Source organism: Myotis myotis, unplaced genomic scaffold (assembly GCF_014108235.1).
Source record: "Myotis myotis isolate mMyoMyo1 unplaced genomic scaffold, mMyoMyo1.p scaffold_m19_p_1, whole genome shotgun sequence".
Taxonomy (NCBI): Eukaryota; Metazoa; Chordata; class Mammalia; order Chiroptera; family Vespertilionidae; genus Myotis; species Myotis myotis.
The window spans coordinates 181,645,482-181,659,676 of record NW_023416313.1 but is presented as its reverse complement, the minus strand read 5'-3'; the positions used below and the strand labels follow the sequence as shown (position 1 = coordinate 181,659,676).

Sequence of the window (14,195 nt, the reverse complement as noted above, 5' to 3'; positions counted from 1 at the left end):
CCCTGTGGCCACCAGGTACTGCTCTGGGGGTATCTGGGACCAGGAACAGTCCTAGGTAAGCTGGCCAGGCATCAGAGAGGGGATCCCAGTGGGAGGGAATTGCCCTGACCCTCAGGGTGGTGACCCTGCTCACCGTCCCCGGCTTGAAAATGGGGGGGTCCATCCCTCTGCATGCACAGTGTGTAGGTGGGGGTGCTGCAGAGGCGCTCTGGTTGTCCTGCCTGCCCCATCACACATTTCTCTAGGGAGAGGTGGTTTCCCATTAGACCGGGTCTCTCACAGGGTGTGGGCTGGGTCCCCTATCACGCAGGGAGTGGGGTTGATGGGGGCCTTCCCCATCAGACCCAGAGCTCCCCAAGCCCAGCATCCATCTCCTCCTTAGTGCTTCACATCTGCAGGAATTACATCTGGTGCCCAGCCTCAGCCTCCGCTGCTGGGCCCCAGCTAAGCCAACGCTGCTCTGGATAAAGCGCGCCTACCTCCCCTCCTCCTCCCCTCCTGGCCTTGGCCCCAAGCTGGGGTCCGGCCCCCCATCCCTGGCTGTGCGGGCCTACACCTGCCAGGTGCGCTTTTGCAGGAATGGGGGCGGGCCAGGTGCCATGAAGGCAGTGCCATTTGTCACCCTTTGGTGGGTGCTGCTTCTGGTGTCTGGGCTGGGGGCCACCAGGAAGGGATCCCCAGAAGAGGCCTCCTTCTACTACGGAACCTTTCCACCTGGTATGTCCATCCCTCTGTTGGTCTGTCTGTCTGTCTGTCGGCTTGTCCACCTTGGCTGGCTTTGCCAGGGGATTTGGTGTTTTAGCTTCCCGACAGGTAGAATGTAGAAAATAACTCTCTGTAGTGTTCTCAAATAAAAGAAGTTCCTAACAGATTTGTTTAGTTACTCTACAGATAGCATGCTGTGAGAGCTAACACTGTCAAGAATGTTTTTAATGCATTCTGTCTCCCCCCCATCTACCCACCCACTCCCTCTCCTAGAGATGGGGAGGGGCTGCCCTGCGGCTGGGAGCACAACCCTAGTCCCCAGCTGGACAGTGGTGGGAGCCCCCTGAGCCCAGCCTGGGGTCTCTACTTGCAGGATTCTCCTGGGGTGTGGGCAGCTCCGCCTTCCAGACAGAGGGTGCCTGGGACCAGGATGGGAAGGGGCCCAGCATCTGGGATGCCTTCACGCACAGCGGGAAGGGGAAAGTGCTCGGGGAGGAGACAGCAGATGTGGCCTGTAATGGCTACTACAGGGTCCAGGTGAGTGAAGGGTGTGCGTGTGGGTGGGTGCTGGAGCACGCAGCTAGCTGAGAGGTGGGAAGTGACATCCTGAGGGAGCCCAAGTGACAATATCAACCCAGTGCTCTGCTAAACACTCCCCACCAAAGGGGATGGGGCGAGTGGGGATGGGGACTGGCATGTGGGCAGGATGTAGGACGGTAGATGTAGGAGGAAAGGAGAGCAGGGTGCCAGCTGACTCAGGGCCCTGCTGTGGTACCCGAGTGAGGGGTAGCCGAAGGGCAGATGTTATGGCCCAGGGCCCATAGGCCACAGTGGCCTGAATCCCTGATCCCTGCATGTGAATCAGCCCCTGTGGAGGGAGTGGGACCAGCTCATCCTCAATCCCTCTGCTCAGCATCCACTCTCCTTCTCTGGACTGACGTTTTTGGGGAACTCATCACCCACGTTTATTAGGAATACCCTACGGCCCTCGCAAAGCGCCCCATATCCTGCATTTATTTGACTCTATCCCAGGAGGAAGCAGGGGCGGGTGGTATGTATCACACCTATTATATAGATGAGGAAACAGCTGCTTCCTCACCCACGAGGAACCTAGGCATGAGTGAGCCTTGGCCTGGGGCCCCTCAGGGTGCCCCTACCTGCCCACCGCAGGGCCCAGGCCACCTGCCCTGCCTCCCGCCCTGTCTGCACAGGAGGACATCATTCTGCTGAGGGAGCTGCACGTGAACCACTACCGCTTCTCCCTGTCTTGGCCCAGGCTCCTACCCACTGGTGTCCGAGGTAAGCTAGGCAGCCCCTTCCCGGCCCCAGCGTGGCCCCTTTAGGCCACGGAGAGGGAGAGTCCTGGGGACGGAGACCACGGACAGTTTCTTCTGGCAGCAGCTTTCACAGGCTCTGCAGGCAGCTGGGCTCCCAGGAGTCTATACCACCCCTTTGAGGTTCACGTGCTGGTGGTCAGCCCTACGAGTGCAGCATTTCAGAAGGCCCAGGCCGCGGTCCTTTCTTGTCAAGCCCCCTTTCATCTCACCTTCAGGTGACCAGGTGAACGAGAAGGGAATCAAATTCTACAGCGACGTCATCGATGCCCTTCTGAAGAGCAACATCACCCCCATCGTGACCTTGCACCACTGGGACCTCCCGCAGGTGAGGGCTGTGCAGGCGCAGAGGCCCATGGGAGCTCAGCTCGGCAGCAGGGGGCCTGATCTGGGCCCTAGGACGCCAAGGTGGGGGCCAAGCCTGGGGTCCAGACACAAAGATGGGAAGGAGTCAAGAAGAAATCTGACTCACTCGTGGCTGGGAGGTCGCTGGTTTAACTGATGTTTGTAGTAAGTGATTAACTGCGGATTTTGAGGTTTTCCAGAACATTTGTCCTAAAAACAGCAAATCAAACTATAAAGAGGAAAACATCTTTTTGAGTAAGATCTGATGACATGCTATAATTAACAAGTTTGTTTAGCCTTTTCCCCAGTTTGTTTGAGCCAGCGGCCATATGTGCTCACATACGAGCCCCACCTCCTCCCCAAGCAGTTTCCATGAAGTGTGAACACACTTAAGAACATCACCGTGAGACATCACTGTTCCTTCAACAGGACCACACAGAGCTCACAGCCCAGCCAGGGGAGGAGCCATGTATGTGACCCTGTGACACAGGGTGGTGGGAAGGCAGAGGATAGGGACATGGCCTCAGGGAGGTGCTGGGAGGAGAATGAGTCTGGTCAGTGCTTTGCAAGCTGGGACATGAAGTGGGAGGAGCGGTGTTCTGGCTGGAGGGAGCATGGCAAGGAGCAGGGAGCAGCTGGGCAAGTGATTCGGTTAGAGTTTGGGGAGCAGGCTGGAGGGGGCAGGATAGAGATGGGAGGGGCAACTTGCAAGGCTTCAACCGCTGAGCTGAGGTAACAGGGTTTGTTCTATGGGAAGGGAAGTCTCTAAGCTGGGGCTGGGGGCAGAGAGCAGCCTTTAAGCAGATGAACTGGAAACCATCCCCCAGCTTCGTCCTTGGTTGGTTGCCTTCACTTACCTACCCTTTAGCATCCCCTCAAACCCCCCAAGGAGAGCTGGTAGGTAATATTGATGGAATGCTGAACCCGGGAAAGCCGGCCCTCGTGAGCAGATCCTCTGGCTGGGAGAGAGCCCTGTACTGAAGGAAGCGGAGTCCTCTCTCTCATAACAGGCTCCTCTGCGGTTCTGACAGCGGCACGGCCCTCAGAATCCCAAACAGAGCTTTCCTGCCCAGTGCCTTATTTCTTCGGAATTTATATTTAAGATTATTTCCCCATGATCACGCTTCTTTCCCTTGGCAAATTTTCTTAAATATGCACTCTATCCAGTTCCTTTGAAGCATGAATCTCAAACCTTCCCTGCTCCCAAGGTCCCTAACACAGTTCGTCCCCACATTTACGCGTCATGGTCCATCACTGCCATCATCTTCAGTCTTAAATGCTCAACGCGCTGCGTCTTTGCCGCCCTCTCCTCCCAGCATCCTCTGTAGCTGTACTCGCCTGCGTCTCCCACACACTGGGCCGATCAGCTCCGAGTCTTTTCTGCAGACAGACCCTTGGGCACCAGCTCCTCTCTGCGCCCTCTGTTCGCAGCTGCTCCAGGTCAGGTACGGCGGCTGGCAGAACGCGAGCATGACCAGCTACTTCAGCGATTACGCCGACCTGTGCTTCGAGGCCTTTGGGGACCGGGTGAAGTACTGGGTCACTTTCAGTGATCCGCGGGTAAGCAGGGCCCCTCTCCAGGTGAGAAAACCCACTTCCCAGGCCAGAGCGTCCCTGCCACTTCTCACAGGCCCTATCGGTCCCCGTTTGCCATCCCTGTAGACAATGGCAGAAAAGGGCTATGAGACGGGCCACCACGCACCAGGCCTGAAGCTCCACGGCACAGGCTTGTACAAGGCGGCTCACCACATCATTAAGGTGAGGCGGGCTTTCTGGGAGGGAAGTCTGGGTTCAGGGTGGAGGGACAAGCCCCAGTGTCCGCTCTGCATGCCCAGGGGTCCGAGCCTGAGCTCTGTCCTCTGTGGCCCCACCTCAGAGCCAGCATCTTCCAGAGCCCTTTCTCACCGTCCACTTTCCTTCCATGAAGACTGACCGGAGTGTCCTGTCATCCGGTGCTCTGCGGGACACTGAGGCTGAGATGGTGTTTCCTGGCCGCTCGCTAGGGCTTACAATCCAGCCAAGGGGTAGAGGGCGCGCATGGGAAAACTTGTCCCCTGTAGGTCTAAACTGTCTTGTGTGGAATGGTGACAGGAGCGGGGGAATGACAGTGAACTAGAGGCTGAAAACTTCAATGAATGAGCAGAAGTAACTGGAGGACAGTTGGTGAAGGACAGTAGTAATTTAAGAGTACTCCTCTGATAGCCTAGGGTTTTGTTTTTTTCTTAAATATATTTTAATTGATTTCAGAGAGGAAGGGAGAGGGAGAGAGAGATAGAAACATCAATGATGAGAGAGAATCATCAATCAGCTGCCTCCTGCATACCCCACACTGGGGATCCAGCCCACAACCCAGGCATATGCCCCAACCGGGAATCGAACCATGACCTCCTGGTTCATAGGTCGATGCTCAACCACTGAGCCACGCCAGCCTGACAAGACCTAGGGTTTTTGAAGGAGGAAGGAGAGATGGTTTAGAAGCAGCAATGAAGAGCAACTGTGAATATTTAAAGGCCAGAGCTCTGGAGACATCAGTGGGTCACTGGGAGAGAATATGAAAAGAAGGTAGGCTGGCACATTTTGAATCCCATTTCTCAAGGATGTGCCAGGTGCTTGGTATTTTCCTAGCTTCCTGAGCTCGGTAGGGGAAAAGTACTGCCTATCACTGCAGTGGACAACCAGGAACATGAGAAGCTTTAGCAAAAACCTTAGAAAAAAAAGACACGTAGTGGTGGTTTATGTGTTTATGCCAGATTTAGACCAAGTTTCCTGTATCGTACAAAGAAAATAAGTGCCTCTGGAGGTCAGAGGATGGGAGACTATGGATTGTGATAATCAAGGCTAGACTCATGAGAATGATGGGACTCCATCTGGATCTCTAGAGTTAGGAAGGAAAGGGAGGAGAGAAATGGATGGGTCAGGCCCCCTGATGAAGTCCTTCCTCTTTCAGGCCCATGCCCAAGCCTGGCATTCTTACAACAGCACATGGCGCAGCAGGCAGCAAGGTGAGCTGCACCGCCACACGTGCTGAGAATCACGTGTCCGGAAGAGTGATGGTCACTCCTGACTGCCACCCCTTCTTTCTTTTCCTTTAAGGGCTGGTGGGGATTTCATTAAACTGCGACTGGGGGGAACCAGTGGACACTAGTAATCCCAAGGACATAGAAGCTGCCGAGAGATATCTACAGTTCTGCCTGGGCTGGTTTGCCAACCCCATTTATGCTGGTGACTACCCCCAAGTCATGAAGGAGCGCATCGGTGAGCCAAGACCCATTTTAAAACTGCAGATGCCACAGCGACAGTACTGAACTTAGGTGAAATAAGCAAAAGGCAGGAGGGTAGAACACCCTGGGGTTGGGTGTGGCTGTCAAGAACTGAGAACTGGTTGTTTAAATTAGGCCAGTGTGTGTATGGGGGGTGGGGGTGGAGGGCGGCGCGGATGACAACACCCAAACAAATCACAAGAAGTTCAAAACCCAGGAGAAAAATGTAGCAGTTCTCTGGGCTGCTCTTTTGTGTCCTGCTGTCCTGCCTTTTCCTCCCCAATCCACTCCTTTTTAACTGCAGGGAAGTAGAAGAGAGAAATCAAAGACACAGTCATGGGTGGTGTCAGTTCTATTGCCAGTTTTTTCTGTCACTTGAGAAATACTTCCCAAGCTCTGGTTTCCAGTGTCAGAGAAGAGAATGAAGATAGGTACAGCGCACATGGCCTTATCAGTTTGGATGCTTTTAAGTGCCACATAACAGAAAACTCCAACTAACGCCACTTGGAAAGTAGGGAATTTATCATCCCGAGTCTAGAGGAGGATGATCCAGGGCTAGGTTAATCTTTGAAGACTCAGCTCATTCCACCTTTCCCCTCGGCACCATCAACTACTCCCAATGCCACAGACGCTGCAGCAGCTCCAGGCATCACATCTTTACACGTCAACACGCAGGGGCAGGAAAAAGGAAATAGCTCTGTCATATGTTTTTAAGAACAAGAATCTTCCCAGGAAATAGCTTCCACCCAAAGCTGCTTTCACTTCGTGCCTTAAAGGACAGAACCACGTGCCTTAGAGTGCCCTAGGCCACCAGAGGTAGGACCTCAGAGGCTAGGGAGGGACCATAAAGGACATGGCACCTGGGAAGAGGGCAAGGAAGACAGGCCTGGGACTAAAGGGCAGGCAACCCGCAGCGCCTGGCCATAGGAATGTAAACGTATTATCTCTGTGTGATTTAGAGGCCTCAGCCCACACTCCACTACAAAAAAAGAGACAAGGATGGCATTGAAATAGGTTACAATCTCACATGTAATAAGGCTATTCTGGATGTTTGAGAACAGCCAACATATCAAAAACTTTCCCTTTCTACAGCACCAGTCATCAGACTTATCTGATTCCAACTCTGCAACTAACCAGTGAGTGACTGGACGAGGTGCTTCACTTCTTTGAGTGTCAGTTTTATCATATGCAATGAAGGATCAGACAAAATAATCTCTAAAAATCTCTTGGCAGTAACAGTTCTGTGGCACGCCTGTACACATACACGCAAAATCTTGGGAATGATTTCTTCAAGATGCACAAGGAAGAAGCGCCATGGCCACAGCGCCCGTGTTCCTGCGGCACGTCCATCATTCACAGGCGCACTCACTCTTTCATGACCCTGAGGGCATCACAGGAGCCACGCAGGACTGCACCGAAAGCCAAACTGATGATTTGTCATAGAGCAGTTTTCTTGGGCTTAAGGCCAATCATCCCAGACCCTACCAACTCCCACTCTGTGATAAGTAGAACTGGGCTGAGGTTTTCCTTTACACAATGTGGAAAGAAGGGTCCTCTGAGCAGTTGATATTTTCTTTAGGAGTGAAAGCATCTGCTTGAAATCTTGTTCACAAATTACTTCCAGGCTCCTCCAGCACCTTTTTACTCACAATAAACATATGGGCAAAAGTAATTCTACACCAGCGCTGACCAATAGAACTTTTGGTGATGACAGAAATGTTATGAATAATGTATATATATTTATACACAGATATAGAATGATATATACAGATACACATTACACACACACACACACAATGTATGTCTATGCTATCCAATGACAGCCTATAGCCATTTGTCTACTAAAATTAAAAATTCAGTCCTTCAGTGTGACTGAATTAAAGATGCAGTCACAACCTGGTCAGTGTTGCTCAGTAGAGTGTTGGCCTGTGCATCAAAGGGTTGCAGGTTCAGTCCCAGCCCCAGTCAGGGCCCATGGGGTTGGCAACCAATCCATGTGTCTCTCTCACATCGATGTTTCATTCTCTCTTTCCCCCTCTCCCTCCCTTCCACTCTCTCTTAAAAAGAAAAAAACTCAATGTATGTGTCCTGACCAGAGATGGAACCCACAACCTTGGCATATCAGGACAATGTTCTAACCAACTGAGCTACCTGGCCAGGGTGTTTCAAATTTTTCTAAGTACAAGATAGTACAAAGTGAAAAGTCAAGCTTCTGTCCCTCCCTCCCCCTCCCCACCACTCTCATCCTCCCGGGAGGAAGCACACTCCAGGCATGGATTGTACATGTGTGAGCAAAAGCACTGCTGTGAGGTGGTACCTGGTATCATAGGCAACGTTCTGCAGCTTTGTTCCATTTAAACATGTACCTGGGCATTCTTTCCATGTTGGTATACAAAGTACTGCCTCATTCATTCCAATGGCTGCAGGTGTACTGATAGATACCCCATTTATTTAACCATTCTCTCCTGATAGACATTCAGATTGTTTCTAACCTTTTGCTACTCAATCTACAATGAAGGTCCATGTACATACATCTTTTTACAAGAGTGAATAAAAGGTAGGATAAACAGATTTGTGATTGATCAGTGAAAGGACATATACCTTTATAAAATGTCCAGCCCTGGCCAGGTAGCTCAGTTGATTAGAGTGATGTCCCAATATGTATGCCAAGGTTGTGGGTTTAATACCCAGTCAGGGCACATACAAGAAGAGACCAAAATGCATAAATAAGTGGAACAACAAACCAATGTATCTCTCTCTCAAAAAAAAATCAATTAAAAAAATTTCTAACATAGAGATGTACCAGCTTACCCAGCATGAACATGACCATATGCCCCCACCTCCCACTGGCCTTCCTGTTCCTTTCCCAGGGGCAATTAAAATTACCAATTTTTGATGTAAGGAATAATATAGGAATCCAACACTACTATTTTCCAGATGGCTACACACTTGTCAACATACCACTTACTGAATAACCTATGAAAGTATTACTTTTAAACAATACAAACGTTTACATTTTTGGATCATATTCAAATGTCAAAATTCCAGTTTGAAAAGCTAAGGTTACATTTTCCATACAAATGAATCCCAAAGCCCATGATCTGGATAAAAGGTTTTATGTCCAACATGCCAGTATCATCATGGTACATAAAATGATTGTGAGAATCACTGTTAACTTCTATTTTTCTCTCTCAATAGGAAGAAAGAGTGCAGAGCAAGGCCTGGATGTGTCGAGGTTACCTGTGTTCTCACTCCAAGAAAAGAGCTACATTAAAGGCACATCTGATTTCTTAGGATTAGGTCATTTTACAACCCGGTACATCACAGAAAGGAACTACCCTGCCCGCCGGGGGCCCAGCTACCAGAACGATCGTGACTTAGTAGAACTGGTTGACCCAAACTGGCCTGATCTGGGGTCTCAGTGGCTCTATTCTGTGCCATGGGGATTTAGGAGGCTCCTCAACTTTGCTCAGGTGACTATTACATTAAGCTATTTAAAAGGCATTTTTGACCTGAATTCATGGTCTTAGAGCTTAAGCACAGGTGCTTACATTTAAAACAAATGCAGTTACTCATACTTCAAAGGCTAATATAGACCTTACAGTCTAATGCCTACTATAAATAAGTATTTCAATGTATATACCCTGTAGCTAAAAGTCTTATCCCACTTTGTTATTCTGCTGCCCTTCTCACCTGAAATGGAATATGCGGAAAGAACAAGATATGAATATATTCTCTCTACAATGATGCTGATTTACTGAGAAACATATTCTTTTAAATGAACCTGCCTCTTGCCTGCATTCATCTCTAAATATATTTAAATGTGTGAACTGGAATTTACTAAACCCTAAACACACTCGATTAAAATATGGCAGGCTTGAACATGTGTGTCTATAGGTACCTCAGACTCAGAAACCCACCTGTAAGTTGGATTTTTAAAGATATTTGTTACTATGACTCACTTTCAGACTCAATATGGTGATCCTCCCATATATGTGATGGAAAATGGAGCATCGCAAACATTACACTGTACTCAATTATGTGACAAGTGGAGAATTAAATACCTTAAAGGATATATAAATGAAATGTTAAAAGGTGAGATACAAACCAAGACTGTCTTCACATATGTTTCTATTTAACTTGAACAAAATTTGATAATACACATGGTTGACTAAAACTTGTTTCTAAATCTCATAAATGAAAACATTTAAGATTATCTTCATATTATTTTTCCAAGAAAATGTACTGCATTAAAAATGGAATAAAATGTCTTTGCAGCTATAAAAGATGGTGCTAACATAAAAGGGTATACTTCCTGGTCTCTGTTGGATCAGTTTGAATGGGAGAAAGGATATTCAAATAGATACGGATTCTACTATGTCGAATTTAACAACAGAAATAAGCCTCGGTATCCAAAAGCTTCAGTTCAATATTACAAGAAGATTGTCACTGCCAATGGCTTTCCCAACCCAAGAGAGGTAGGACTAATCCCTGTTACTCATTCTGGACTTTAGAAGACCTGGGCAGCTGGGCACACAGAGTTCGGCAAACACCTCTTTCCCCTTTCCTCCCTGAAAGGACAGGGGTCTGTGGGAGCATGGCCTTTCGTCTCTGACCCTACCTCACACAACCTCTTTGCTCATTTGCTTAGAACAGGGTATGCACACATTAAAATCAATCCTAACATGCAGAACATTAAGGGCAGACTATGATAATGCAGGAGTCCTGTTCGCTTTAGGCTGTATTAGTCAATAAAGACTTTAAGTTCAATGTTCTTCTAAATGTTATATCTTAATGTAAATAAATATTGCAAATTCTTTAAGAGACATGAAAAGTCAAGGAAGTCAAACGTTCATTTCTCTTCCCACCAAATGGCAGAGTCATACAGATGCACTGGCTCCAAATGAGATTAAAAATAATTAAATGTAATAATCCTTTAAAACATACCAAACATTTTCAATAACATAATTTTTTTCTAGCAGCTCTTTATGTTGCTGTACCTAATGGCAGGGAATAGAAAATGTAATTTAGAATGTCTTAATGAAAGTCATTTTTACAGATTTCACTTAGTTCCCAATTCTTTTAGGGGGACCCCAGTGAGACGTGGAAACAGTGACGGACAGCGATCGGGCATCCTCTAGTCTTGCATTTCTAGGAAAGCACTAGGTTATAAGCTCCTTAAGAATAAAGACTGCATTTTGACCCCCTCACAATGACGCACATAGGTATTTAATAAGTGTTAACTAATTTAATCTACAAGTGGATTAAAAACATTAATTACCAAGCGGCTTTTTTTAGGTGGAAAGTTGGTACTTCAAAGCCTTGGAAACTTGCTCAATCAACAATCAGATGCTTGCTGCAGGTGAGTATATTTTAACTCTCCCCTTTGAGAATTAAACTACATAATTACATAGATAATAACATTACCAAAATCTCAAAATGTGGACCTACCCTATGTCAATCTTCCAAATCACATAATTAACAGTAATTTATTTTAATTACAAATGTCTATTTTATAAGCATTTAAAATCATATTTTAAAAACTTACCAGAAAGAGAAATTTATCCACTTTATTCTTATTCTCCCTGAATCATAATGTAAACTTATACATCTTTAAGTTTTGTTATAGTAGGCTTTGTGGAAAGAGGGGAAAATTCAACCATTATACCAAATGAAATAAAGTCAAAGAACACTATATATTTTATTCACTCATTCAGAAAGTAATTGTTAAGTACTCACTTTTAGGAAGGGGGTGTTTTAACCTCTGGGGATACAGCAATGAACAAAACAAGGTCCCTGACCTCATAAAAGGCTTTTTTTCCCCCCCTTCATGTTTTTATTGATTTGAGAGACAGGAAGGGAGAGGGAGATAGAAACATCAATGAGAAAGAATCATTGATCAGCTGCCTCCTGTATGCCTCCTACTGGGGAACGAGCCTGCAACCCAGGAATGTGCCCTCACAGGGAATTGAACTGTGATCTCTTGCTTCATGGGTTGATGCTCAACCACTGAACCACACTGGCTGGGCAGAAGGCATCATTTCTTATGCAATGGGATTTTAAAAGCTCAGAGATGTAGAATAATAAGAAATGCCAACACATATCATTTGTTTCTTTGAATTTTGTCATCTCTTTACAAGGGCAGAGAAATACACTTCCTGATTTTTAAATATATATATATATATATATATATATATATATATATATAAATATATATATATTTATATATATATATTTAAAAATATATATAATTATATATATAATTATATATAAATTTATATATATATATATAAAAAATAAATTTTTATTGATTTCAGAGAGGAAGGAAGAAGAGATAAAAACATTAATGATGAGAGAGAATCATTGATCGGCTGCCTCCTGCACACCCCCCTGGGGATTGAGCCAACTTGGGCATGTGCCCTCACCAGGAATTGAACCGTGACCTCCTGGTTAATAAGTCGATGCTCAACCACTGATCCACACTAGCCAGGCTAAAGATGTGTTTTAATGAACATATCTTTAATGTGGTATCAGAGGTGGAAAGTGCTAGACCAAACCCTACCAATTCAGCTATTTTTTATAGGCCAATATACCACTGTGCCTATCCCCCTTCCCACATCTAAATAACCAGGCAATATTAAGGATACATATGCCATTCAACAAAAATAAACTTTTATCATGAACAGACATGATGGGGAATTTGTTGAGCTTATAAGCTCTTTAAGAGCAGGGCCTGTGCCTTATTCACCTTGGTAACCAGGGTGACTACACAAAACCTAAAGGCTGGTATTGTATCAATGTCCTCTACTATATTCACATACATGAAATATGCTTAACATTTAACTCTTCAGGAGTAACTATGTTAACTATGTCACAATAAAGAAACTCCTATACCTTTTAAGATACACAATAACATCTTTGAAAGGCTGGAAATGTTTCCTAAGGATTTTTCTTTCACAAATTCCCCCAGTGAAAATTATAAAACCGTGGGATATAGCTGCTAATAATCTGAGATTAATTATGGTCAGCACAAGGATTCATACACACTTAAGTCTTTATTACAGTACCTATGGAAGAATCAAATTTAGGCATTCTTTGTCCTGTTTTCTGAAATATTTCCAAATACCTCACATAACTTTTTATAACATTTAATTCTTTAATAGCAAGTGAGAATAATTAGACAGTGTGATGCCATTTTCCAAGGTTTTCCAATACAGCTAAAGCTTTCAGGATGAACTATACTTGCTGAAATGATCACATTCCCATTTGTGGTGGTATTCCTTTCCAGAGCCTTTGCTAAGTCATATGCAGATGGTGACGGAGATCGTGGTACCCACAGTCTGTACCCTCTGTGTACTAATCGCTGCAGTTCTCCTAATGTCCCTCCTGCGGAGCCAGAGCTGAGACAGGGTTACCCATTTTGCAGCTTCATCTTTCAGTAATCTTCCGGCTCTTCCTCCATTTTCTGCTTCAAAAATTTACATATCTCTGTTTCAGGCTCCATAGAAATGTTTTTCTTTTTGCTTTTTTGGGCTTATGCTGGGATTTAAGAATTAAAAAAATAAAAAATAAGCATTTAATAAATAAAATAAAAATCACCTGTTATTTTACCATTCTCAAAGTCAAAGTTAATATTTTGCTGTCTAATATGCACCTATTTTCTTTTTTTGGAACCTATTTTCATTTTGCAAAAAGGGATCACAATGTACAAACTTTTATAACTTGATTTTATTTTTAAGTCTGTCCAGAAACATAACTTTAATGTAGAAATAAATGCCATCTAAGCACTGTCTTACACATGATGGATAGTCAATCATCTATAAATAACAATCCTTTCAGTTTATAAATCCTATAAGGCAACCAGAGAAAGCTTAGGTGGGTACCAAGCAAATGAGCACATACACTTTCCTAATTTCAGTATCTCGAAAAAATATAATTAATTTATATATCTTTTCTTTAACTAGTTAATTTGCTTTTTAAAATTAGAATTCATTTTATTCTTAACTATGCTAAAATTAGTCTCCATTTATCTGAGGACAAAACATGGCTTAAGAAGGCATAATATCAGGTATTTTACTCATTATCTGATTACTCATTTAATGTTTCTGAAACACAAAAACATTAAGATAGTAGGAATGCTATTCCATTAATTCTTTTGGTTGGTTAATACTCTCAAATTAAACTTTTTTTAAATGGGGTTTATTTAGTCTTACAATTGGGCTGGGGTAAAATTGCTTTTAACAAATCTTTGTTTTCCATGTCAAACTGATGCACCTGTCCAATGTTTTTCTTTCCCATTAATATTTTTAAAATCAAACTCTTTCTACTCTATATCCAGCTTTTTTTAAAAAAATATATTTTATTGATTTTTTTACAGAGAGGAAGGGAGAGAGATAGAGAGTTAGAAACATCGATGAGAGAGAAACATCAATCAGCTGCCTCCTGCACATCTCCTACTGGGGATGTGCCCACAACCCAGGTACATGCTCTTGACCGGAATCGAATCTGAGACCTTTCAGTCCGCAGGCTGACACTCTATCCACTGAGCCAA

The 14,195-nt window shown here is 45.1% G+C and overlaps 2 protein-coding genes across 3 annotated transcripts in view; one reads left to right on the top strand and one right to left on the bottom strand.

Annotated features, from left to right (window-relative positions):
* The first annotated feature begins 599 nt into the window (after positions 1-599).
* LCTL (lactase like) lies at positions 600-13,066 on the top strand. The gene is made up of 13 exons (XM_036305603.1): positions 600-717; positions 1,079-1,242; positions 1,917-2,004; positions 2,258-2,367; positions 3,816-3,944; positions 4,047-4,142; positions 5,332-5,386; positions 5,478-5,639; positions 8,843-9,117; positions 9,613-9,739; positions 9,923-10,122; positions 10,943-11,006; positions 12,933-13,066. The coding sequence occupies exons 1-13, from the start codon at positions 600-602 to the stop codon at positions 13,046-13,048; spliced, it is 1,704 nt and encodes a 567-aa protein (XP_036161496.1). The 3' UTR covers positions 13,049-13,066.
* ZWILCH (zwilch kinetochore protein) overlaps positions 12,681-14,195 on the bottom strand; it is a 44,409-nt gene continuing 42,894 nt past the window's right edge. For both annotated transcript variants that reach the window (XM_036305593.1, XM_036305596.1), the window contains one exon: positions 12,681-13,183. The gene's annotated coding sequence lies outside the window, so the exon portion shown is untranslated. The remainder of the gene's footprint in view (positions 13,184-14,195) is intronic.